This window comes from Oryctolagus cuniculus, chromosome 5 (genome assembly GCF_964237555.1).
Source record: "Oryctolagus cuniculus chromosome 5, mOryCun1.1, whole genome shotgun sequence".
Classification (NCBI taxonomy): domain Eukaryota; kingdom Metazoa; phylum Chordata; class Mammalia; order Lagomorpha; family Leporidae; genus Oryctolagus; species Oryctolagus cuniculus.
This window is the reverse complement of record NC_091436.1, coordinates 138,827,286-138,852,429: the sequence shown is the minus strand read 5'-3', so window position 1 is coordinate 138,852,429 and position 25,144 is coordinate 138,827,286. Positions and strand designations below refer to the sequence as shown.

The window sequence follows — 25,144 nt, the reverse complement described above, 5'->3', positions numbered from 1 at the left end:
GGGCGAGGCTGGGCCCTGGGAAGAGATGAGGGCTGTGTGGGCAGAAAAGGAACAGAGTGGGAGCCAGGGAGAGGCCAGGGCAGGTGCAGAGGGCGTGCGGGAGGCCTGGGGCTCCTGCTCACCCCTGGACTCCGTGCAGGTGGATGGGCTCGCACTTCTGGCTGCTGTGCTGCAACACTGGCTGGCGCTGGGACTCGCGTGCCCCCACATCTTCGTAGCCACCAATTTTCTGAGCCTCGTGCAGCTCCAGCTGCTGCCACAGGGGCCCCTGGTGCAGTATTTGGTGAGGGTTTAAGCCCACGTGGCCCCGAGGGCTTTCCCCAGGGGTGGGGATTGGCCCTGCTGCCAGAACAGGGATTCCCTGAACACAGGACCGTGTCCCTTCCCTTTGCTCACTCCCCACGGGCACTGACCGAGGGTTTTAGGACAGGGAGCAGGGTGACTGATGACACACTGTCCTCTTTCTCTTTTAAGACCATGGAGACCTGTGAGGATGGCAACGACCTTGTCTTCTTCTATCAGGTTTGCAAAGGTGTCGCCAGCGCCAGCCACGCCTCCCACACCGCGGCCCAGGCTGGGCTTCCCGACAGGCTCGTTGCTCGTGGCAAGGAGGTGCTGAGATCCGAGTACCCCACCACCTCCACTCAGGACTCCCCTCCATCGTCCCTGCTCCTCATGGGGCCTGGGTGTCTGGGCCTGCCACGTTTCTAACTCATCCCACCCCACCTCCCCCCGCATCCCACATCTCCCACCTTCCTCATTGTTCCCAGGTCTCCGACTTGATCCGCAGAGGAAGACCTATCACACCTGTCAAGGAGCTGCAAAAGGAGACCCAAATGAAAAAGTGAGTTTGTGGCCCTGTCTGCTGCCTCTCTAGCATCTTCTCCCTGTCACAGGGACTCAGGCACCGGCCTTCCCGCAGCACTTTGCTTTCAAAGACCCACACTTTCTTCCTGAAGTCCCCAGATCTTCAGGGCCCCAGGTTTCCTGTGCCACAGCCGCTCCCTCTGCCCAGGGAATCCGTTGCCCGTTCTCCCTTAAAGCTTTGCATTCTCTCGCCCCTTCAGCTGCCAGACGTTAGTGGATAAGTTTCTGAAACTGGACTTGGAAGATCCCAGCCTGGACTTGGACGTTTTCATGAGTCAGGAAGTGCTGCCTGCCGCGGCCAGCATCCTTTGAGCGGCTTTGCTCTGCCTGCCCCATCTCCCAACACCCCAGGGTGGCCTTGCTCTGCCTGCCCCACCTTCCCAGCACCCAAGGGCTGCCATGCTTCTTCCTTATCCTCCTCAGACCCAGAGTTCTCTGTTTCCCTAGAAGTTTATTCTGTATTAGGAATAAAGTTGGTTTTGGAGAAAGTCGTTGTGTCCTTAGGTCAACTGAAACAGAGCAAGAGGCCTGGAAGCAGCCACCACAGTGAGCAGGGGTCCACAGAGAGACCCGCCCTGCGCCGTGAAAAATACAGTGAGGCCCTGGGGAGAAGGCAGACCCTCGGCTTCTGGCCAGGGGGATTTCACGAGAACAGGCCCCCTTAGAGAGGCCCAGCAACCACAGATTAGAGGGGCCCAAGGGAGTCTCACTCCTGCCTCAGACAGCACAGCAGGAAGGAGCCCCAGAGGCCAGATGGATACAAAGCAAAAGGGGAGGGGGAGGGATCAGCCCCGCTACACCAGTGGGAGTGGCTCCACCCTTCCCACTTCAGAGCCATGGGGAGTTGGGGGCCTAGTGGGCCGCCCCCAGTGCAGGCTCCCTACACGGTCCTGCTGCTGCCGCTGGAGACCAGCCGCCAGGATCCAGGCGCCCGGAGCTTCTTCCTTTGGGTGAGTACTAGCCTAGCAAGAGGGCCCAGGGGACTCCCTCTTCTAGACCAGTCACGTTTCCAGCCCGCTCTGAGGACCTGTCAACCTTCCCTGCTTCCCCTTGCCCTCCAGGTCGCCAGTGGCCGGTCAGGGGTGACACTCAGAGACCAGACAGTGCAGTCAGCCAGGGGGTGCGGGAAAGACCTGGGCCCGGACCGGGTCGGGGAGTGAGCCCGCCCCGGTCTCTTGGTCTCTCCAGCTGCAGAGGATGCGGGCTCTGGAGAGGCAGCAGGACGCCCTGTGGCAGGGGCTGCAGCTGCTCCAACGAGGCCGGGCCTGGTTTGAAGACCGCCTGAGGGAGGCCCAGCGACAGCAGCTGCATCTGGGGGCCCTTGGTGAGGTGCGAATGGGGGTGGGGAGGGGGTATGACCCAGAGTGTGTGGACACTGCCTGAGACCACTCTGGCAACGGAAGGGTTAATGGACAGGGATTATGAATTGGAGGCAGCACTGGAATGACAGGAGGCCACAGTGTTAGGCTGGGAGAGGCCGCCCTGCATTCCCTAGCGGGGACAGGATTTGATTTGATCGCTGCCTTGGGTCGGGGAGTGGCCTGGATTATTCCATCGGAGCAGGGATGGAGAGGAAGGATCCATGATCCATAACGGATGGGGAAAGGGGGCATGGCGCTATTTGAGGAGGATGGAGAGATGGAGGTAGACAGCACTAGGTTTTTGCACATGTCTGGAAGGGTTTCGGGATAAGGGGATCCGAAAGAGGAAAGGAGCGGCGTGTGGGGACAGAGTGGCAGAGGACTCCAGCATCCCATGGTGTTGCCAGCCTTCACCTTGTCCTTTAGGATTTTCTAACAGACCCACACCTGGAGCCTGAGGGCGCCTGGTTAGCCCAGATTCAAAAAGTGAACACCTGTTTGCAGAATCTGATTCAGGAGAAGGTGAGTTTATTGTTTTCAGGTTGGCCTTCTGGGAGGTGGGACCCGAGAAGGGAGTTGTTAGGTCAGCACTGGTTTAACAGAAAACAACGAATGTCCCCCAGCTGTCCCCACGTCCACTGAACAGGGCTGGTACCAGCGGCCCCCAGCACTGGAAGGAGAGGCCAAGGAAGCAGAATGTGGGGCAGCCACAGGTGAGGTGAGGGGGGACGGGGAGGAAAAGACAGGGAGAAGCAGAGATGCCCAGCGCTGCCTCCCCCTGCAGGAGTGGCCAAGGCAGCAGAGAGGAGTCAGCCGGTCCGAGGGGCAGACGGCTCAGCCCCGCTGCCCCCGGGGGCGGAGGGCCGCCACCCGGGTCTGAACCTCCTCCCGGTCCCTCGGTCCCTTGGTGGTGAAGGAGTCATCGCCGGAGCCGACTTACTCTGCCGCACAACTTCAGGGCGCGGGGCGGTGCCGGTCAGACATCTCCCTGGGAAGCATCCTGAAAACTCCCACGTCACCTGTCACCTCCGCGGGGTCTCAGGCCCTCCCCACCCCCACACGATGCGCAAGAATGAGCTTTCCTTCAAGGCCCTCGGGAGAAGACGTGTTTATTGAAACTGTCCTTCAACATGAAATACAAAAATAAAATAGAAGCTGCTCTAGACTTTAAAATAAAGACAATTCTATCACACTTCCTGGCACCCTTCTACCTACTCCCAATCCTAGGCACCTCCCCATACATCCTCCCCTCTTCCTAAGCCTGGGAGAGCAGAAAAAGTGGGTGGAATAAAGATGCTACAGAGAAGCAGCCACTTTCCCCCAACATGTCTTTGGTTTGGTTCCTGTGAGGGTCGGGGAAAGTGCATTGTGGGAACAACCATTGCTTCCCCCCCCACCCCGCCCCAGTCTTGTGGTTTTTAAGAAGGAAAAGGGCCAAGTGCATGGGGAGATCTCCATCCCAGGTGAGAGAGGCAAGGGCCCGAGGCCCAGGGGACCTTAGCAAGCAACAGGGCAGTTCTGGGGACCCTCCCTCCCGGGCTGCGGAGTCACCAGGAGACCACTCCTAGCAGGAGCAGCACCCCTCCGATCGTGCCCCACCAGGGGTTGTCGGCCATCCCTCCCCCAGTGCTGCCCTGAGCCCCCCAAGGGGAGGGATGAAAGCTAGGGGCGGCCGTGGGGCGGACAGCGTCAGCTGAATGGGCAGAGGCAGCGAGCTGGTCCTGGGGGAAGGAGAGAGAGTCAGGGTATGCTAGAGCTAGCCCCCAGTTCAGCCTGCCCCACATGTAGGAGGGAGCGCGCCTCACCTGCGGGGCCCTGGCCTGCACCAGGAGCCTAAGGAAGGCGTGGGTCGGGGACCCTGGGCCGCCATCTCTTCTCACTGCAGCCACAGTTACGGTCACCACAGAGTCTAGGGGTGCTGAGTCTGGGATCTGCAGCCACAGGCGTCCCCAGGCAGACTCGTTCACTCCCAGATGAGCCCTGGCCGGTGGATACTGACGTCAGGGTACACCCAGGGAAGACTCTGAGGGCCAATCGGGAGGGCTCAGGGGCGGGGCGTGGAGTAGTGGGGTTCACCTGGAGAGATTGGAGGCGAGGGCGAAGCTGGGGTAGACAGACGTCCTGAGATCCAGATCCTGAGGGCCCGAGAAGCTGGCGACGCGGAGGCTGAGCGGTGCTCTGCTACCCGGAGCCAAGAGATCCGGGGGCCCACTGAGCTGAGGAGAAGGGCCGTGAGGGGAGGGGCCGCTCCAGCTGTCTCCAGTCCCCGCCGCCCTGCCCTGTCTCACCTCCAAAAGGACCGGCGCCACAGTACAAGGCTGGGGGGCAGCCCTGCGCAGGCCCTGGCCCCCTCCGTCCTGGCCGACCAGCTCGAGAGAGAAGGCTCCGGCGGCGGATGCCAGCGTGGGCGGCAGTGCGGCGGCCAGGAGCCCTCGCTGTGGGGGTCCCACGGGCTCCAAGCGCACGCTGCCCAGCTCGGTGCCCTCGGGGACCCCTCGAAGGAGCGCATGGGAGAAATGTGGCCGAGCGCCCCCAGCATTGCTGTTGGAGCCCAGCCCCGTCACTTCTACCAGCAGCTGAGTCTGCAGACCTGGGACCGGGAGGGCAGTGCGTGAGATTCGCACAATGGAGCAGAGAGGCGCTGGCTTTTTGGTTGGGGGTTGCCTCAGGGCTACTGGTGGGCAGGGGTCTGGAGGGAGGGGTGGGGCACTGGAAACGGTTCTCGAACACGGGTGTATTACGTGAAACCTATTGCACTGTAATCTTAAACGCGATGCCCTTCATGTAAATTATAACTCAAAGTTATAGACATGCATGTACACGTAACGGGGACACACACAGGAATAAAACTCACAAAGTGGGGGAGGGGTCAGGGAGCAGACATACCTGCCACCGGCTGGGTAAGCGGGTAGAGGCCAGGATGGGGCCCGTCCTCCACGGGGATCCCAAAGTGGAAGAGGAAGTCCAGGGAAGTCTGGGCTGGGGGAGGGCAAAGGCGGTGAGAGACCCCCACCCCCACCCCCTAGGACTGGCACTGCTCCCTGCCCCTCCCCTTCCCAGGAACATCTTCCTCCTCACCTTGCACTCGCACCCGGGGTGTGCCCTCAGCCGTGACCTGGATCTCCCAGGCCCCTGTCCGTGGGGGGTCATTCACGGTCACTATCCAGAACTGGCCAAAACGGCGTGTGTGGCCTAGAGGGCCGGTGCCTTCCTCCTGGCTCTGGAAGATCCCTGGTGGGGGGGTAAGAGCTTGTCTCATGAACCAGTTCCCTCCCTGGGGTCGTCCCCTCCCCTTCCCCACCCTGCAGCGTCCGCTCTGGCCTCGCTGTGAGACACAAGCAGACACCTTCAGGGTTCCTGATCCGGAAGCTGCTGACTTCCCCGTGGATCCTGACCGTGACTTTCTGGAGCAGCCCATCTACACTGAACACAAGTGGCCTCCCAGGCACCACAGCAGGCGGTTCCAGTGGAAGAGTCACCTGCGGGTGGGTGGGACCAAGCAATGGGGGAGAAGGTAAGACATGGAACGAAGTGTGGGCACAGCCAGGAGACTGAAAGAGAGCACACGTGCAGAAGAGCGACAGGTGAGAGAGCGACGCAGACATGGCCCTGAGGGTGGAAAGCGGGAGGCCGAGGGAGGGGGTTACTGAGAGGGAAGGGCAACGTGGGAGGTGAGCAGCTATGGCTCTCGGAGGAGGAGAAACTTCCTTTCCCACCCCTCCGACCAACCGGGCCGGCCCCAGGGCGCTGGGAGCCATTGCCGGTCTCGGGCAGCGTCACCACCCGCGGCTCCCAGCAGGGGGCGCCAGCCGCCCGGGCGCGCTTCCTCACCAGCGCCGCAGTGCTCTCCTCAACAATGGCCGCCACGTCCCGAATGTGCTGGTCCTTGGTGAAGATCACCTCTCCGCCTGAAGCCAGGGCCACTGCTTCATAGGGCTCAAAGCGCAGAGGGGACAGGACCTCACGGCGAGCTCGGCCCTGCACCCGCGCCGGGTCTTCGGTCACCAGGAACGTCACCTGTGGCCAGAAGAGGGTCCCGGCTATGCGCTCTCGTGCCGAGGACCCGTCCGCTCAGGCTCTCTCCAGAGCGGGCGATTAGCGTCAGCTCTCTCAGCCCACCCTCTGCCCGCTGCGGTGGGGTCTCCTGAGGGCACAGCCCACCCGGCCTTCTGCCCTGCCCTTAGGGCTGTCGCCATTTTCCACACTGGGTCTTAGACAACTGGATCCCCGGTTCTTTACTGGGCTGGGTCAGCGCCGCTCAGGGGAGCGCGGCCCACCCTTGAGGACCATGAGTGTAAGGACACGGTGCATTCCACGTCTGCCTCTCCCGCCCCGCGGCGTGGCCGCTCGTCCTGACATTGTTTCACAGGGTCTCCCCCGGCCCTCGGGGGCTGACACCGGCTCTCCTGTCAGCTGTGCTCACCCTGCAGCGCCGCTCCCGGGTCAGCGATTCCACCCGGTTGGTGAGAAAGGCGTCCTTGGGGGAGGCGTCCGTGAAGACGAAGATGTCTGAGAGTGGAGGCGTGTGCAGCAAGGCCAGCTGGCAGGGAGGGAGAGGGCTGGAGTGACAAATGGCGGGGGCCGGGGAAGGGGTAAGAGGACAGAGCAGAAGGGCAGGTGTCCTGGGAGCCAGCGGCGGAGCTGGCGGCACTGCGCTGAGGGTGGGTAGAAGGCGCGAGGGAGGTTGGAGCGCCCCCTGGTGGTGACGCGCCCCCTGGTGGTGAAGCTCTCCCTGGTGGTGACGCGCCCCCTGGTGGTGATGCGCCCCCTCATAGGTCAGGAAAGGGAGGGATGGGAAGGGAAGGGGAAGGGAGGGGCCAGACCTCCAGCGCGGACAGGCACATCTCGGGCTCGTCTCCACCCCCTAAAGCGTGGATCTCATTGAGCTGTTGCCAGAAACTGTCAGGATCACTGGTTGTAAAGACTGGACCGAACCCTGGGAAGAGAAAAAGGAGGCCGACAGTGAGGTAAGAGCCCTCGTTCCCACCCGGGACCCCCTCCCCAGATGAGAGGCCTGCTGTGCTTGGGTGGGGGGGACGAGTAGTGAGGGGAACAATGTTCCCTTCTATTTCTATGGTTCTTTACCTTTGTTGGGGCAGGGCGGGGCTAGGTGCACCTGGCAGGAAAGGGAGACCCCACTCCCTGAACAAAATGGTGCCAGTTCCTGTGGTACTGCATGAACCTTTACTGAACACACGTGTGTGCATGAAGACCAGCCAGGGCCTCTGCTTCCTTATCAGGGAAGACAAACCTCAGAGGCTCGCTGGGAGAACTATGCACTGAGTCTGTAAATCTTAGAGCCTTGATGCAGGCGAACCTGCATTATTCACTTACTCATACCTTCATCAAACACGTAGTAAGTGCCGTTCAGTGCCAGCCACTGTGAGATTTATGCCAACACAACAGACTCAAGCCCTACTGCTAGGGACTTCTCAGTCCAGGAAGCATTTTATCCGATCATCAGTTCAACTCTGGGACATAGGCAAGAGAAGGTAGGTACTGACCCACTTACAGGTGATGAGACTGAAGCAGAGAGATTATGACCAGCCTGAGGACACCCAGTAAGACTGGTGGGCCCAGGCCAGATCTTCTGACTTCTAATTCAGCTGGGAAAGAAACGTGAGGTATCTTCCAAAAGTTTATGCAAAGTGGTGTTATTTGAGAAGAAGAACTCCAGGGATTTCCAAATCTTTTGCACCAAAATAAGCTTGACTGTTAATTCCATTCGCCCCCAGCCCGACTTTTTGAAGTAGTCTTGTTCAGTGCAACTAGCTACCTCAGACGCTCCCCAAAGGCCCGGATTGGACAGCTCCTCGTGTTCATTTTAACCCACAGGGAAGGACAGAGTTGAGAAGCACTTCCTAGCATGGAAGCCTAAGACAGCTGAGGTGGTGCGCCTGGGTGCGGGCCAGGCGGTAAGCTGGCGGAGAGCTGCCATTCTAGAAACTCTGGGAGCAGCGGCCTTGTTTTCTGCCGGCACACGGGAGCCCAGCAGAGGCTCACTCAGGGCGGGGGAAGCAGCCACATTCCGATACGGAGGCGGAGCCCGACAAGCCTCCTTCTTCCCCAGAAGCCTCTGCCCCCTCCGCCCTGCCCCACACTTACCCGGGTCATGGAAAGGCACTAGTATGTAGTGTGCCGGCTCCATGGGGCTCCCCCGCCGCTGCTCGGCGATGTGGCGAGCCTGGATCTTGGCGGCGTTGATCTCTTCACCCATGCTGCCAGTGGTGTCCAGCACAAAGCTCAGGCCAGAGGCTGGGGTGATGTCCAGCAGCCTGGGGAGCGGGCCAGAGACACAGTGAAGCGTCTGTGCCCTCTCGGCCAGCCCCCTGGCTTCTCGGCTCTCCCCCGAGCGGCCATTCACCTGGAGAAACCGCTGTCTCCCAGGCGGCTACGCAGGAGGCTGAAGGCCTGGATGGAGGCGAGAAGGGCCAGCTGTGCCGCCTGCGCGTGCAGCGTGTGGTGCGGGGAGAAGCCCGGCGATGTGCTGTCCTTGTTGATGCCTCCCCGGGGGGGCTGCGAGCTGCTCTGGTCGAAGTGGCCTCCATGGCTACACTTGCCTGGGTTGGGGAGAGGGATCTGGGAAGTAGAGGTCAAAACCCAAGCACCTCCTGAGAAAACAAGGCCCTTGCTGACCTGGTCTCTCACCCCTTAGCAGATCAGCAGGGAGTGGTGACACTTTGTGGAGGGCAGCTCTACAGTAAAGCTGCAGGGGTCAGTTGCCGCAACACAGAGTGGATCCCCAGATCCCTCCACAGGACACAGTGGATCCCCAGGTCCCTCCACAGCACAGGGTGGATTCCCACACCCCTCTGCAGTACAGGGTGAATCCCCAGGTCTCTCCACAGCATGCACTGGATCCCTAAATCCTTCCACAGTACAGGGTGGATCCCAAGATCCCTCCACAGCACAGGGTGGATCCACAGGTTCCTCCATGGCACAGAGTGGACCCCCAGATCCCTGTACAGCATGGAGTGGACCCACAGACCCCTCCACAGCATGGAGTGGATCCCCAGATCCCTCTGCAGCACAGGGTGAATCCCCAGGTCCCTCCACAGCACAGTGGGTTCCCAGATCCCTCCTGGCACAAGGTGAATCCCCAGATCCCTCCACGGCATGGGGTGGATCCCTGATCCCTCCACAGCACAAGGTAGATCCCCAGATTCCTCTAGCCAGTCCCCCCAAGCTGCCCATACGCAACAGAGCAATCCTAACAGCTGAGCAAGAAGCCCCTCCCCGTCCCGAGTGACCGTGGTCTCCCAGGGGCCATCATGCCCCTGCCGCACTCCTAGCATCGCCTTGTTCTAGAAAGTGATGCCACAGCAAACGGGACAAGGGCCGAGGGGACTGAGCGCCTGCACGTGATCAAACGACGTGGCTTTCCCTTCTTATTTCTGGGGAACTTTCCCAGCTGGTACCTGGAGGTTTGGGGGGATAAGTTCCAAAGTAGCCCGAGGTGAGGTGTGTGACGGCCAGCAAGTTCCCAGGACAGCTCAGCTCCTCGCAGTCAGAGCAGGTAGGATCACCCTCTGGCAAGAGAGGGCAGGGGCTAAAATGCAAGGTTCTGCCGCCCCACCTCTGCCCTGCCACCCAGACTCCTTCCGCTTTTCCTCACACCCGGAACAAGATAAAGCCCGGAGGTACCATGGCCACCTGTGCTTTCTGAGCTCAATCCTGGAGTTCCTGGGCTGGCAGCGAGACTGAGGACTGGAGACTGGGATTGTGTTCAAGAGCCCAGGAAGTCGGGGGACCAGGCCTGAGGGGGTCATGCCCTCTGGAGAAGGAAGTGAGTTTCTAATGGGGGAAGCAGCTTCCGGGTCATAGTTCAGTTGGGAGGAAGAGGAAACCCTGCGGGAGCCAGCTCGGGGAGGAAGCCAGATCAAAGACCGGCCTGAGGTCTGGGGACCCGAGGCCCTCAAGGTGCCTTCGGAGCCGAGGTGGTGTCACTTCTCGAGACCTCAGGATGTGACACGGGGGCTGAGCAGACAGGCTCCCCTCCCCCAGGGACATGGCTGTACCTTGGGCCAGGCTCTGCAGCTCCCGCCGCGGCCAGAGGAGGTGAGGGTGTGGCTGCTGCTCCCCCAGTTCCACCCAGTTGCTGTGACTGTAGAAATCCTGGTGCCCGGGGCAGGGGGCAGAGGAGGGAAACGAGGCGCCATGTGAGTGCTCCCAGGACTCCAGCGCTGGTGTCCCACTCCTCGGGGTTTCCCTCATTGCTGCCGTCAGCCACCCCAAGTCTCCACTGCTCTCTCTCCATCGCTCAGAACAGAGCTCTGCCCAGGTGGGACCTGCCCCAGCACCCCCCCCCCCCCATCTCAGCCAAAGGCCGCGACGTGCCGCTGCCCTCACCTCTCCCGCCTCACTGTTCCCTCTCTGACCCTTGCTTCTCTGCGGCCTCAGTGGCCTCAGCCAGTTTGGAAGTGGGGAGCTAGCACGGGGCCTGGAAGGCCGAGCCAGCCTCCATCCGGGAGAGGGAGACTTGGCTGTGCAGGCCCCGACGCGGCTCTCACCTGCAGGGCATGGAGCGCAGCTCCAAGGCGCTGGCGGGCCAGGGTGTAGTCCAGGGCTCTGGCTGCCGCCAGGGTCTCCCGCAGAGCTCCCACGAGGCGAGTACGTCCCTGGCCCAGCCTCTCGGCATCAAAGTGCAAGTCAGGGTCGTTCCTGGAAGTTGGCAGGAAGTCCTGGGCTGCGTTGGCACGAGACACCTCGCCTAGGGCTGCTCGGAACCGCCGGGAAGGAGCCCCAGGTCCAAAGTAGGCAGCAAAAAGGTCATCGGCGAGGAGGGTTCGGCCCTGGGGAGATGGGTGGGTGATGCAGGGGCTCCAGGGAAGGCCCTCGGTGACTGGCACCCAAGGCGGGGTGCGGGTGAATGGAGGGTGCTGGGCCCTCGAAGGGAGGGGTAGCCCCAGACCTTTCTAAGGAGGACTTAATTTCAGGCCGAGGGCTGCAGCGGGGAGGTGGGCAGCCCTTCCCTTGACATCCAGGGCCCTCAGGGGGTAGGGGTCCCAGGGAATGGGGACCCAGGGAAGCTCACCAGGAAATCCTCAAGACGAATGGGAGGCCTGCCCGGGGGCGGCTGCTCCAGGAAGAGCTGGAGGGTGACGTTGAGCGCAGCCTCCTCGGTCAGGTCCTGGTGGGTGAATGAGCCGGGCGCGGCCAGGAGGCTCCAGATGTTGGGGAAGAAGGCAGACGTGGGGGACAGCAGCAGCTGCAGCAGCAGCAGCCCCGAGGGGCCCAGGCAGGGCAGGGGCGCCTTTCCGGGGAGCATGGCTGAGACATGGATCTGGGAGACAGAAAGCTCTCCAAGGACGAGGAAGCAGCAGCCGGTTCCAGGGCAGGCGTGGCTCTGCCTCCACGGGCACCTGCTCTGGCCCCTTCCTGCCACTTGACTGTCTCATCTCCTCCAGCTCAGCTTCCGTGCTGCCCCCTCAGTCGCCCAGGCAACCTGAGGGCCTCATCTGGCCAACCAGGACAAACACCTGCGGGGGGGAGGCGTGCAAGGCCCCGCCCCAGGGCCTGCCTTCCCAGCCCACCGCCCCTTCCTGGCAGAGTTCACAGCCCTGCCCCACAGGCACCCCCCACACACAGGAAGTCCAAGTTGCTCTCAGGCCTCTCCCCTACCTGGTTGTTGGGTGTCCTGGGCAGGGCCGGCCCCAGCCTGGCGTCACAGGGCACTGAGGTCAGAGTTATAATTAACCGGGCTTCAGTGCAGGGGGAGGCCCTGCCGGCAACAAGGCAGGACGGGGAGCCCCAGCCCCTCTGCTCATGCCTGCCCAGGGCCACAGGCAACAGCGGTGCCAGGGCGGGTCTCCCGCGGCCGCAGTGCGGAGGTGAGTGAGGCGAGCTGGGGAGGAGGGAGGGAGTGAGCAGCATGACTCAGGCTTGGCACGGCGCCAGGGACGGACCCAGCCAGACGTGCCCCTCTGCCCACCGGGACCCAGCGCCTGGCTTCCAGCCCTCGGCTGACCGATTGCTCGGATTAGGCAGCTTGAGGTTTCAGGAACCCAGCCCAGCCCCACCGCCTGTCCACCCCCACCCTATACACAGATGAAAGACAACTTTGTGGCAAAATATTTTATTGCTGCCATCCCCATGGTGCACCACTGGGGGGTCGTGGGTTGAGGCTGGGCAGGTCACAGCATCTTCTGAAACAGGGTGATGGCCTCGTCCACCTTCCTGAGCTCTGCTTCTGTCTGCTGGAGCTGGCGTGGAGAAAGGGGAGGGGTGAGGACCCAGGCCCGAGAAGAGACCCCGGCACTCAGGAGGGTGAGGGCCAAAGCTGAAAGACTCTGAGGACCACGGGAGGCAGGCAGTTAGGGGCGGGGAGGTGGTAGCCACTTTGCCCCGCCCCGCCCCACCCCATCCCATTCTCTCCAGCCTCGCCAGCGGCACCTGCTCTCTCCCACCATGGCCCAGCCTCTTGGGTCTTGCATTTCTCCCCCAGAGCGGTCAGTCCTCAGACAGAGGGGCCTCAGAGCCACGTGCACCCCCCTACACACTGCTCCAGTGCTCTGGGGCCAGTCACTGAGCCTGCGTTTATCAAAGGTTCGAACACTGTGCGCCCTGAGGGCTTGGCAGCCTCGGGTGCGGGGAACCACCCCCACCAAGGCCAGCTCGCAGCCTGGGTACTGTTCCCCTTTCCGTGCTTGCAGTCTACCCCACTGCAGTTCCTTGGAGGGGTCCCAGAAGGCAGAGGGTATCCCGGAGGACATGGCAAGCCGAGCCCGCCACCCCCGGGTCAGCCCTGCGGCTGCAGCCGCAGAAGGTGCCAGACCCACGGCTCCCTGATCGCACATGGGTCTGGAGCCCAGGCAGGCATGGGGGGGAGGGGTCTCCCACCTGGGGCAGCTGGGTGGGCACAGGCGGTTCAGCTGGGCAGTGGCTCATCTCATTCTATTCTAGGTCTGCCTCACCCCCAACTTGTGCGGCCCTGGGCTGGGCCCCCACTCCCGGCTGGCTGCTTCTCATGTGTAAGGAGACAGAACTATGGGATCCCAGCTCAAGGCCTTGAGCCCTGCACTGTCCCGGGAATTCCTCAGCCAGGCCTGGGCGCTGTCCAGCCTCAGGCGCAGGCCTTGATGCTGCAGGGAGCCGACGGCGCGGGAGACAGCTGGCCATGCCACACACCTTGGCTTCATCTGCCTCCTGGACTTCGAGGGGCACCTTGACAGAGTAGCCTGGGGTGGCCCGGCGCTCCTGCAGCCGCTGGGCCTGACGCTGGGCCTCGCCTCGCTTGGCCTGCAGCTTGCCCAGCTCCCGGGCCGGGTCCACCAGCCCCTGCAGCTGCAGGTGGATGGAGCAGCGGTCAGAGGCCAGGGCCACGGCACAGCCCTGTGGTGCGGGAGCTCCCGGCGCCAGGACTGCCACCACACCCGCGCTGGCCAGTGCCTGCACGTAGCCCGCCACTGCCGACGCCAGGGCGCCCGTGGCCTCGTCGGCCACTTCCAGGAAACCTGTCGGGGAAAGAGGACGCTGAGGCCTGGCTCCAAGGAGACAGATGACAGTGGGGCGGGGGCGCCGTGGGGGCCCGAGGCTCACAGTCGGGCTTGATGCGGGTGAGGTTGTAGTCGGCACGCAGGGACCGCACAGCTCGCGTGATGCTGAGCGCCAGTTCGAGGGCGGCTTCTGCCTCAGGGTCCTTCCAGGAGCACTGTGGGCAGGGCGGGGGGTGGGGTGAGAGGCCAGGTGGAGGGCCTGCGGCCCCTCCCCCCGTCCAGAGCTCAGCCCTACCTCGGAGGGCTCGGGGTACGGGGTGACGCAGAGGCTGGGGGGGGCCTGTGGTGCCCGTCGGGGCAGCCTCTGGAACAGCTCCTCGGTCACAAAGGGCATGAAGGGTGACAGCAGCCGCAGGCCAACGTCCAGGCAGGTGTAGAGGGTCTGGCGCGCACACTCGGCCGCCGCCTGGTCCTCGCCGTTCAGGACGGGCTTCAGGCACTCCTGGGTGATGGGGCAGCGCAGGCCTCAGGGCCAGGGTCTAGCCTCCAGCCCTGCCGGTCAGTACCTGCGAGGCCTGGGGAGGGGCCCGGCAGGCTGCCCCCTCCCCCCGTAGCCCCTCCTCACCAGGTAGACATCACAGAGCTCATAGAGCCAGAAGCTATATTGGGAGGTGGTGACAGCTGGGAAGTCATAGGTCTGGAAACCATGGTTGCTGAGTTTCACGGCTTCCGCCAGCCGGCTGAGGATCCAGCGATCCACCAGGCTCTCGTGGCCCCCGGGCTTGGAGAGACAGGCTGCGTCAGCAGGCGAGGCCCATGTGCCCCGGGCAGGAGCTGGACCCAACCGGGGGCAGGAACCATGGGAAAATCTGGTGCCAGGAGCCCGCTGGGGGCCGGGCCGGCATCTAGGGCGCAGGGACAGGCCTCCAGCCACCTTGGGGACACGCCCTGCCCTTCCCCTGCAACGTGTCCCCGTGTCTGTCTGTGCCCTCAGCTATGTGCAGCCCCTCGGGGGTCTGTGCTCCCTGCACCTGAGTGGCAGGGGTGGGTTGGGGGTGGACGTCACCAACCTGGGAGGTAGGCGAGGGCACGAAATCCTTCCCCAGGCCACGGAGGGCGAACTTGGTGGCATTCCAAAGTTTGTTGCAGAAATGGCGGTAACCCAAAATCCGGTTCACGTCCAGGTTGATGTCACGGCCTGCGTTGGGGTGAAATGGGCGTCCTCACCACTCCCTCCCTCCACGGCGAGCGGAGGCCCAGGCGGAGAGGGCTTCATGCCAGCAGAGGCGGGGCTGAGGGCGCGGTTCTGGCGGCCATACCTTGGGATGTGTAGGCGCACAGTCCAAACCGGAGGGCGTCGGTGCCACACTCAGGAATCCCCGCCGGGAAGTCCGCCTTCTACAGGGGGGAGGAGGAGGGGCCGTGTCCTCAGCCGGCCGGCCGCCCTCTGCTGGCGCTCAGCCCTCGGTCCCGGCCGCCTACCTGCCCTTCCTTAGCCTTCTCCACCTCGCTGGGATCCAGGTTGCTGTTCAGCAGCTGCTCATGGAGGCCCTGGGGGCGGAGGGGGAGCCGTCAGGCGGTCGTGGCCGCAGCCCGCTTGACCGACAGCTACGCCTTCTCAGCGGGCCCTGCGCCCAGCCCCACCTGCAGGGAGACTCCGTGGATGACATCCAGGGGGTCGATGACGTTGCCTAGAGACTTGCTCATCTTCCGGCCATGGGCGTCTCGCACGATGGCGTGGAGGTAGACCTGCGGGGCGGGGATCGGAGCCGGTGAGGCCAAGTCCCCTCCCTCGGCCTCAGCACCCCGCACCCCAGGGGCCTGCACCTGTTTGCGTCCCCTCCCCCACCCCCATGGCGTGTCCTCAGCAGCTCCTTCCTGAGAAGGCGGGGATCACTCAGGGTGGCCCAGGCTGGACCGCAGCCCCGCCCTGCCCCCCCATCCTGTGGCACAGGAGGGCACCGGGGCTCAGCCGACGCCACACCTCTCTGAAGGGCAGCCTGCCGGTGAGCTTCAGGCCGAGCATGACCATCCGGGCCACCCAGAAGAAGAGGATGTCGTGGCCTGTTTCCAGTAGTGTCCCCGGGTAGAACACACTCAGGTCTTCTGACTGGGGAGAGACCGGCTGTGAGGGGAGCCCAGTCGCCGCCTTCCAGACCCCAACCCCCACCCAGCCCCAGGAACACACCTGGTTGGGCCAGCCCAAGATGGAAAAGGGAAAGAGGCCAGAGGAGAACCAGGTGTCCAATACATCCTCATCTGAGGGAGGTCAGAGGTCAGCGGGAGGGCAGCGAGGATCAGCTCCCCAGCTCTGCTCCCCGCCTGCCCCTGACCCCGCCTTGCCTTGCTGCAGACTGATCTTGTCAGGTGTCACACCAAACTCCTTGGCCGCCTTCTCGCGGGCCTCTGCCTCGCTGCGTCCACTCACCCAGTACCGCCCGTCGGGGTCCTGCCACAGATGGAGAGGGTCTGCCTTGCCCTGCCTGTTCCCCAGGCAGGGACTCTCCACCCCACAGCCCCCCAGACATCCCTGGGCCTCACCTCCCCAGGGGGCACCGCAGGGTCATTGACGGTGACGAAGTAGGCCGGGATGCGGTGGCCCCACCACAGCTGCCGGGAAATGCACCAGTCCCTAGGAGGGGGGGGATCAGGGAGGCCTGCGCCTCGCCGGCCCCTCCCCAGCCACCCTCTGCCCACCGAGGGGCCCCGCGCACCGGATGTTGTCCATCCAGGCGTGCCAAGTCCGCTGATGGGCCTCGGGCAGGATGCGGAGGTCACCCCGGGTCACGGCAGCGCTGGCGGCCTGGGCCATCTCCCCGCAGCGCACGTACCACTGTGGCCGCAGTAGAGGCTCCACCACGTCCTTGGAGCGGCTGCGGGCAGTGGGGAGGGAGGCTTAGTGGCGAGCACCCTGCGCTGCCCCCCACCTGCCCTCCCAGCCCGCGCCTCACTTGCAAAGCGGCACCACCATGGGGTTGTCCTGGACGCCACGGAACAGTCCCTGCTCCTTCAGCGCAGCCAGCACCGCCTTCCTGGCCTCAAACCTGGGCAGGCCCTGGGCGGGCGGGAAGCCCCGTCATGCAATGCCTGGGTACCCGAGTCTCCCTCGGCCCGGCCCCACACCCCAGGGGTCTCACCAGGAAAGGTGGGGGCACGTTGACCAGGGCCCCTCGGGAGTCCATGATGCTGATGGCCTCCAGCCCGTGCCGCTGCCCCACCTCGTAGTCATTCTGGTCGTGGGCAGGGGTTATCTTCACTGCACCTGGGGTGTCCACGTGCCAAGGTCACCTCCCCGGCCCACTTCCCTGTACAACCCCCTGGGAGCCAGCCCGGACGGCTGGGGTCTGCCACGTGGGGCTCCGCACCTGTGCCAAATGCCATGTCCACGAAGTCATCGAAGACGATGGGCAGGCTCCGCGACAGGAACGGGTGCCTCACGCTCTTCCCCTTCAGGTGCTGGGGCCAGAGGTCAACCAAGAATGCGTGAGGGCGGGCCCGAGTCCCCCTCCCTGCCCAGGGCCCTGACCATCCCCACACCCAAACTCCCGCAGCGGCCACGGATGGCTCCAACGCCAGGGCCAGTAGAGGACCCAGAGGAGGCGTTTCTAACGGAGCTTCTTCTCAGCGGGGGCCCCAGACCCCACACCCCCACCTGGTATCTGGAATCTTCTGGGTGCACAGCCACAGCCACATCGCCCAGCATCGTCTCGATCCGAGTCGTTGCCACCACCACCTCCTCGTCACTGTCTGGGGTGACAGAAGGCCTTGTGGTCTCAGCCCTGGCCCCTGCCTGTCCCCCCGCCTCACTCAGCCCAGGATCCTGGCGCCCCTGGCTCCCACCTGAGCCTTGGACCTTGTAGGCAAAGGACACGAGGACCCCGAACTCCACCTTCTCCTTGTAGCCAGGCACGGGGAGCAGGGTGCGGCCCGTCAGCTCCTTCTTGTCCACCTGCAAGAGGGGCATTCAGGAAAGGGGCCGGGGCTGGGGCCGGGTGGCGGCATGCGGCGGGGGCCGGGGAGGGCATGGGGCTGAGCACCTCGATGTCGGAGATGGCCGAGTTGAGGGTGCAGGACCAGTTGACGAGCCGGGTGCTGCGGTAGATGACGCCTTCCTCGTGAAGCCGAACAAAAGCCTCCGTCACAGCTTCGCAGAGTTTCTGGGGTGGGGTGGAGGGGAAGTGAGCGGGCTGGGGCTGGGTGCCTGGAGCTGCACAGACACCCAAGGCGGCAGGGCCCGCTGAGGCCTGGCCTTCTAGAATCCCCCGGTCAGCCAGACCCCCTGAGGGGAGAAGCACTTTTCTTCTTCTTCTTTCTAATTACTTTACTTGAAAGGCAGAGAGATAGAGAGAGACCTTCCATCGGCTACCTCACTCCCCAGATGCCTACAACAGCTGGGGTTTGGCCAAGCTAAGCCAGGAGCCAGGAACTCCATCCAGGTCTCCCATGTGGGCGGCAGACTTGGGGACTTGGGCCATCCTCTGCTGCTTCCCAGATACAAGGGCAGGGAGCTGGATGGGACACAGAGCAGCAGCGACCCCGGCTACACGCCTGCTATGGGACGCCAGCGTCTCAAGGGGTGTCTTAACCACAGGGCCCAATGCCTGCCCCAGAAGTTCAAGGGCAATCTGATGATGCCCAAGGTGGCAGGGAAGTTACTGGGCTGCAGCGGAAAACTACGGAGTTCAGGCCCCATGGGTGAGGGAGGCGGGACGGCGAGTTGCCAGGAGCCTTGGCCACTCCTGGAGCAGGGCCAGGGATTCTGGGAGGGAGAGCCTGTCATGGCGGGGCGGGGGGGCCCGCACCAGCGCCGCCCAGCGAGTGGGCTCTTTCCCTGTAGCAGGGCCTTGGCACCCCCCACCCCAGCCCCGAGGCACCTCCCACGCACAGGGTCCATGGTGAAGCAGGCTCGGTCCCAGTCCAAGGAGCTGCCAAGCTTCTTCAGCTGGTGGTAAATGCGGTCACCTTTCCTGCAGGTGGAGACGAGCGGGGCTCAGCACTGGGGGGTGGGGGGACAGCTGATGGGACAGGGTGGGGCTCACTGGCCCTCTCTAGAGGAGGGGCCGACCCTGTGGTCTTTCCTGGTCAGGGTCAGGGCGGCAGGGCTGTGTACTCACTCCTCCTTCCACTTCCAGACCTCCTGCAGAAAGGCCTCGCGGCCCAGCTGGTGCCGGCTCAGGCCCCGCTCTCGCCACAGCTTCTTCTCCACCACCACCTGTGTGGCAATGCCCGCGTGGTCACAGCCAGGGTTCCACAGCGTGGTCTCCCCAAGCATGCGGTGCCTGTGGGGGCATGGGAGATCAGACGGTGCGCTGAGCTGCCTTTCAAACAAATGAATCTTAGAGAGACAGAGGGGCTGCTATGGCCTGGGAAAGCAGTAGAGGATGGCCCAAGTCCTTGGGCCCCTGCACCCACGTGGGAGACCCAGAAGAAGCTCCTGGCTCCTGGCTTCAGATTGGCCCAGTTCTGGCCGTTGCAGCCAATTGGGGAGTGAACCAACAGATGGAAGACCTCTTTCTCTCTCTCTCTGCCTCTCCTCCTTTCTCTGTAATTCTGACTTTCAAGTAAGTAAATAAATCTTTAAAAAAAGGAGAGAGGCTGGTGCTGCAGCTCACTGGGCTAATCCTCCACCTGCGGCGCTGGCACCCCAGGTTTTAGTCCTGGTTGGGGCGCCGGATTCTGTCCCAGTTGCTCCTCTTCCAGGCCAGCTCTCTGCTATGTCCTGGGAGTGCAGTGGAGGATGGCCCAAGTGTTTGGGCCCTGCGCCCACATGGGAGACCAGGAGGAAGCACCTGGCTCCTGGCTTCGGATCAGCGCAGTGCGCCGGCCGTAGCGGCCATTTGGGGGGTGAACCAACAGAAAGGAAGACCTTTTTCTCTCTCTCACTAACTCTGCCTGTCCAAAAAAAAAAAAAAAAAAAAAGAGAGAGAGAAAGACAGGGAGAAGGAAGGAAGAGAAAGAAAAGAGGGAAGGAGGGAGGGATGAAGGAAGTAAATAATAAATAAATAAACCATGGTTTCCAAAAATGATAATTGCTTCCAAATACTTCCAGGGGCAGGCATTTGGCCCAGAGGCCAGGGCCTCGCCTGGGTGCCCTCACACCACACCGCAGTGCCTGAGTTCAGATCCTGCCTTTGCTCCCAGTTCCAGTGCCTGCTTCCGCCTGGCCCAGCCTTGGCTGCTGCAGGCATGTGGGGGAGTAAAGCAGTGGATGGGACATCTCTGTCTCCTTCTCAGTGTTTCTCTGCCTTTCAAATAAAATAAATCTTTAGGTAAAAGATAAATTCAAAAAAATACTTTGGGGGGTAGTTGGCTTAACAGTTAAGTTGCTGCTAAGGAGGCCTGAACCCATCCTGCAGAACCTGGTTCAAGTTCTGTCTGCTCTGCTTCTGATCCAGCTTCCTGTTGATCCAACTTCCTGCTCATGTCATCCAGGGAGGCAGATGTTGGCTCAAGTACTTGGCCCTGCCTCTAACGTGGGAGACCCAGATGGAGTTGCAGGCTCCTGGCTTCAGGCTGGCCCAGCTCTGGCTGTTGCAGGCATCTGGGAAGTGAACCAGTGGACAGACCTCTTTCTGTCTCTCTACCTTCAAGTAAGATGAAAATTAAAAAGCAAAAAACAAAAAAAAATTAAAACAAATGAGTTACCTAGAATATTTGGATTTTGCAGTTGTTAATAATGAAAATATTAACAGTAGGAAAAAAACCATTAAAATGGAGAAACATTCAAAATTACACAATCCAACAGCAGGAGAAAATGTATATAAGCCAACGAACAATGTCCTGAACAGGTGATGACCACTCCAATAAACCAATTAAAAAAGAAAAACAAAGAATCAATAGAAAATGGGCCAACGACAGAAGTCCCTTCTGTTAGAAAAAGAAAACCAGGGACCGGCACTGTGGCGTAGCGGGTAAAGCCGCTGCCTTCAGTGCCTGCCTCCCATATGGGCACCAGTTCGTGTCCCTTCTGCTCCACTTCTGATCCAGCTCTGCTGTGGCCTGGGAAAGCAGTAGAGGATGGCCCAAGTCCTTGGGCCCCTGCACCCATGTGGGAGGCCCGGAAGAAGCTCCTGGCTCCTGGGTTCAGATTGGCGCAGCTCTGGCCGTTGCAGCCATTTGGGGAGTGAATCAACGGATGAAAGACCTCTCTCTCTCTGCCTCTCCTCTCTCTGTGTAACTCTGACTTTCAAATAAATAAATAAATCTTTAAAAAAAAAAAAAAGAAAAAGAAAACTATACCTCCCTCCCCCATTCCAAGTACCTAACTTGTCTGGGTAGAGATTTTCGCTTTTCTTTAAGATTTATTTATTTGAAAGCCAGAGCATCAGAGAGACAGAGAGAGAGAGACAGAGAGACAGAGAGAGAGAGGAGACAGAGTTCTATAAGTGGCCACAACAGCCAGGGCAGGACCTGGCCAAAAGCAGGAGCCAGGAACTCCACTGGGGTCTCCTACATGGGTGGTAGTACTTGTGCCACCTTCCATTGCTTTCGTAGGCTTGTTAGAGGGAGTTGGATCTGAAATGGCGCACCAGCCAGGACTGGAACTGGTACTCCAATATGGGATACCGGCATCACAGGCAGTGGCTTCACCTGTTTTGCAACACTGGCCCCTCTGGGGCAGAGGTTTCGGTCTTTTAAAAAAAGGAAGGCTAAATATTGATGGGTATATGTACATGTGAGCAAACAGAAAGACACACAGCAAAGTGCTAACAATGCTATGTGGGGAGGAATCAGCCTACAGGAGCGGTCGATGAGCCCTGAATCTCAATTTCTTACAAGAATACGTCCACAGATTTCTTGTTAAACTGAAAACACTGCTATTTTTTAAGAGGCAGGTATTTGGCGTAGCAGTGAAGGTGCCACTTGGAGCCTCTGGGCCTGGATTCAAGTCCTGGCTCCGCTCTCGATTCCAGCTTCCTGCTAATGTGCACCCAGGAGGCAACAACTGAGGGCTCAAGTACTTGGGTCCCTGCCACCCATGCGGGAGACCCTGACAGAGTTCCCAGCTCCTGGTTTTGGCCTGACCGGGCCCCAGCTGTGGAGGGCATTTGGTAAGTGAACCAGTGGATAGGAGACCTCTGTCTGTCTCTTTCTCTGGTTCTCTGCCTTTCAAATAAAATAAATATCTGTTAATTTTTTTAGTAGAAGGAGAGGGAGGAGAGAATCTGTAAGGGGGTGTTGATTACTGGACTGAGAGGAGGGGAATGAGCAAGAGAAGCAAAGCGCCACAAGGGGGCAGAGCTGAGGCTCACAGAGTCCAGCCAGGGAATAGAAGGGAGCCCCGAGGGCCAGCACGCACAGCTCACCATCGAGTCAGGGAGTCCTGGATGGCGTTGGTGAGCGCGTGGCCCAGGTGCAGGGAGCCCGTCACGTTGGGGGGTGGGATGCACATCATGAAGACCCCTCGGGGGTTGGGCGTGGACACGCTGGGACGCTGAGAGTGGAGGACAGCGCGCTGAGGCCTCAGTCCCCGCCCACAGGCAGAGCATCCTCCAGCCCCTCCCCTCCCTCCCGACCCCGCGCCCACTCACCCCATACTCCGGCTTAAAGAAGCCCTGTTGCTCCCACCAAGGGTACCAGGCGGCCTCCACGTACTGCGGGCTGTATGAGTCAGGCATGGTGCCACTGACGTCTGCGGGGCGGAGGGGAGGGCTCAGTGTGCGGCTGAGAGCAGGGGCAAGGGGTGGGCCCGCAGGGGGACAGGCTTCTAGCACGCCCATCGCGAGACGGACACCCTCACTGAGCAGCGTGATGCACGCAAGGCCGCAAGGCCGGAGCAAGAAGGGGCAAACGCTTGGACGGAGCAGCTGGAGGGTGGGGTTACCTTTCTTCTCTCCGGGTGGGGTTGGGAGGTCATAGGTGATGACCCCAGGATCCCGTTTCTCCTTCTTCTCTGGTTTTGGTTTCTTCTGCGGGGGGTGGGGGTGGGGGTGGGATACGACAAGGCCCAGGCTATCAGCCACCCCTCCCCACCCCTCCCGGGTACCACCTCCTCCAGCTGCACCCTGAGCCTCTCACCTCCCCTGGGGGGGGCTGCTGCTGCTGCATTTTCTGCTTCTGTTGGAATTTTTCTAGCTTCTCCCGCTTCTTTGCCTCTTTCTTGAGCTGAGCAGCTGTCTTTGGGGGTGCAGCCACCTCAGGGCCTGGAGAGAGGTGCAGGAGGTCACACTCAGTCCCTGGGACCCTCTGTAACAGTGCTACCGCCTCTCACGCAGGCTGTTGCAGGCCCCGGCCAGCCGGAGAGGAGCCGCCATCCGCCCTCCCTCACCTGGCTGCTGAGAGAAGGGCCTGGCCCCCGAGTACAGAACCACTTCTCCCAACACGGCGCGGAATTCCGGCTGCTGGACGCACGTGAGGAACCAGCGGGTCACGTTACCCCAGACCTGGCGGGCCGAGGGGTCCAGGACCTAACACGGGGAATGACCATCTCAGCCACCCTATAGCAAGGTCAGAGAGGGGCTCTCGGTTCCTCCCCAGGCCCCAGTGACTCACATATCGGAACGGCAGCAGCAGGGCTGTGACAGCTGCCAGGTCAGCCAGCGTGGGGGCCTCCCCAGCCAGGTAGGTGTGCAGACGGAGCCACTCCTCCAAGGGGCTCAAGGCCCTGCCCAGGGCTCCCAGGGCAGCCTGCGGGAAGGGGAAGGGGATGAGACAGGCCTGGTCCACCCCCTAACCCGATCTGGTAGGCCTCCCTCCACACCCACTCCTGCAGATCACCACCTCTGAGGTCAGTCTCTCCTTCGCTCACACACTCATATCAATACTTCTGACGCATCCAGCAAATCTCTATTGAACACGTACTATGTGCCAGGGCCATACAGTAAGCACAGGAATTAAAGATCCTCCGAGGCAGCAAAGTAATCACCAGGTCCAGGGCTTAATTTCTTTTAAAGCGCCTGTCTGGGGAATGAGGCACCCACGTGGACAGGCCGAGCCCTGCCTGCCAGCTTACAGGGAGGACCACACATGAGCAACTACTTAGTACACAGCCCTTTCTTAACTCTTACAAAGAAACACACAGCAGGCTGATGGGAACAAGAAATTCTAGGAAAAAGAGACTATTTTAGACAGGGCGATGACGCCAGGGTCTGTGTCACAAATTCATTCATTCGAGAAACACCACGAGCCTGCCACATGCCGTAGCAGGAGGCGGAGCTGCGGGTAGGCACAGCCCTGCTCTGGAAGGACTTACAGACATAACTGGTAGGGTTTCTCCTCTCCCTTCCTCCTCATTTAATTTCTCCTTTATCTCCTTCCAGCAGCCGCCACCTCTCCCTCACCCAGGCTTCTCTCAAGTCCCAGTCACCCCTATCTATTCTCATCCAACTCACAAACTTCTACCTGGAAACTTCGAAGCTGCCTGGCATGGGACTGTGTGCTCTGACACATCCTTTAATCGCATTAACTCAGCGAGGCTGGTATTACATCAGGCACCCGGCTCAGAGTTTAAGAAGCCAGCCCAAGGCTACCACACTCGGTGACAATCTGGGACTTGATCAACGTTTTTCCGTATCTGATGGCTCTATTACGATCATCTCCAATTTCCCCCTCACCCTCCTCTCCTCCCCACTCACCTGGGGGTCCTGAGCTGGGCTTCGCAGTCCCAGGGCCGGCAGCGTAGCCCCACAGGCAGCCGGTATTAGCTCCGTGTCGGCGTAGCTGACCCACTGTTGGACGAGGACAGCCGCCTGGCTGCCCCCAGAGCCCCCGAGGCCCGCTGGCCACAGCAGCTGAGACACAGCCGTGGCCCCCCACACCCACAGCCCACCGGGCCCCTGCTCCAGGGCCGGCAGGCGGGGTGGGGGAAAGGGCGTCCTACTGGTTGGGGGCGGCTGGAGACAGATTCGGGGGTGGGCTCCTCCCCATCCTGGTCCCTCTCCAGCCTCCCCATAGCGAGCAGCTATGAGGGCCCGGAGGCTGGGGAAGGCATCGGGGTGAGGGGAGACGTAAAGGATGGACATGGTTATGCGGGTCCCGGACGAGATGGCGAAACCTGGGAGAAAGAGACGGGGGTAGACTGAGGGACGCAGGGACCCTATATTGAAGAGAGAGGGGGCCCTCGGGGGGGGGGGTGGCTCCTTTGCCGCAGGCGCCCGAGATGCTCAGGCCTCAGGAGCCCAGGGGCTAGCTCTCACAGTGACAAGGAGAGCCCGCCTGGGGGAAGAGGGGCGGAGGTCTCCCCAGGATCGCAGGGGTCTCCGGGAGTGCGGGAGTTCGCAATAGCGGTTCGGCGTCCGGTGGACGCGGGTTCGCGCCGCGTGTACGTACTGGAGGGAGGTGGTCGGGCAGGGCCGGGAATCCCCCTCCCCAACTGGGAGGCCGGGGCGGAGAAGTTGGGCGGGCCTCGGAGACGGTGGGCGGCTCTTTAGGCGACCCCGGCTCCCTGCGACCGCCGGCCCGGCAGTCGGCGCCCACGTGTTCCCCCCTTTGTGACAGCGAGCATTTCCGGGCCCGCCGGTCCTGGCGGGGGCGGCCGCGCCC

The 25,144-nt window shown here is 61.8% G+C and overlaps 4 protein-coding genes and 1 long non-coding RNA gene across 13 annotated transcripts in view; 3 read left to right on the top strand and 2 right to left on the bottom strand.

The window, feature by feature from the left end:
• Positions 1-1,355, top strand: part of MSH5 (mutS homolog 5) — a 26,474-nt gene extending 25,119 nt beyond the window's left edge. For 5 of the 7 annotated variants that reach the window (XM_051854936.2, XM_008262593.4, XM_051854937.2 and 2 more), the window contains 4 exons: positions 140-283; positions 475-612; positions 771-844; positions 1,068-1,355. In XM_051854936.2, the coding sequence (XP_051710896.2) occupies positions 140-283; positions 475-612; positions 771-844; positions 1,068-1,179 (468 nt within the window). In that variant the 3' untranslated portion in view covers positions 1,180-1,355. The remainder of the gene's footprint in view (positions 1-139; positions 284-474; positions 613-770; positions 845-1,067) is intronic. The other 2 variants (XM_051854935.2, XM_008262596.4) reach the window with 2 other exon arrangements.
• Positions 753-12,278, bottom strand: VWA7 (von Willebrand factor A domain containing 7). Of its 3 annotated transcripts, none has more exons than XR_007923010.2 (17): positions 11,850-12,278; positions 11,263-11,511; positions 10,739-11,020; positions 10,247-10,343; positions 9,647-9,757; positions 8,593-8,788; positions 8,334-8,503; positions 7,052-7,164; positions 6,652-6,768; positions 6,060-6,245; positions 5,575-5,707; positions 5,307-5,459; positions 5,115-5,207; positions 4,517-4,818; positions 4,305-4,439; positions 4,034-4,208; positions 753-818 (listed from the first exon to the last, which is right to left on the bottom strand). XR_007923010.2 is itself a non-coding variant. In XM_070074198.1 (17 exons), exons 1-17 carry the CDS (start codon positions 12,099-12,101, stop codon positions 3,313-3,315), a joined length of 2,808 nt encoding a protein of 935 aa, XP_069930299.1. In that variant the 5' UTR covers positions 12,102-12,278; the 3' UTR covers positions 2,740-3,312. The 3 variants fall into 3 exon arrangements, 2 of the variants coding, with proteins under 2 accessions (XP_069930299.1, XP_002714326.3); XM_070074198.1 differs by lacking the exon at positions 753-818 and adding an exon at positions 2,740-3,351 and having other exon boundaries at positions 4,305-4,444; XM_002714280.5 differs by lacking the exon at positions 753-818 and adding an exon at positions 3,322-3,949 and having other exon boundaries at positions 4,305-4,444.
• On the top strand, positions 1,484-3,420 carry SAPCD1 (suppressor APC domain containing 1). Its single transcript, XM_002714311.5, has 5 exons — positions 1,484-1,817; positions 2,056-2,196; positions 2,655-2,750; positions 2,852-2,941; positions 3,013-3,420. The coding sequence occupies exons 1-5, from the start codon at positions 1,704-1,706 to the stop codon at positions 3,106-3,108; spliced, it is 537 nt and encodes a 178-aa protein (XP_002714357.2). The 5' UTR covers positions 1,484-1,703; the 3' UTR covers positions 3,109-3,420.
• Positions 11,947-13,844, top strand: LOC138849681 (uncharacterized). Its single transcript, XR_011388727.1, has 2 exons — positions 11,947-12,058; positions 13,131-13,844. It is a non-coding gene; the product is annotated as an uncharacterized lncRNA (long non-coding RNA).
• VARS1 (valyl-tRNA synthetase 1) lies at positions 12,288-25,144 on the bottom strand. Its single transcript, XM_051854934.2, has 30 exons — positions 24,932-25,144; positions 24,238-24,656; positions 23,156-23,290; positions 22,932-23,070; positions 22,682-22,806; positions 22,488-22,572; positions 22,195-22,295; positions 21,970-22,097; positions 18,778-18,942; positions 18,549-18,630; positions 17,701-17,820; positions 17,504-17,612; positions 17,316-17,410; positions 17,029-17,119; positions 16,801-16,925; positions 16,615-16,718; positions 16,378-16,536; positions 16,205-16,295; positions 16,007-16,112; positions 15,852-15,922; positions 15,648-15,773; positions 15,308-15,412; positions 15,146-15,214; positions 14,983-15,061; positions 14,734-14,861; positions 14,289-14,444; positions 13,959-14,165; positions 13,767-13,878; positions 13,356-13,681; positions 12,288-12,430 (listed from the first exon to the last, which is right to left on the bottom strand). Exons 2-30 carry the CDS (start codon positions 24,622-24,624, stop codon positions 12,362-12,364), a joined length of 3,795 nt encoding a protein of 1,264 aa, XP_051710894.2. The 5' UTR covers positions 24,625-24,656; positions 24,932-25,144; the 3' UTR covers positions 12,288-12,361.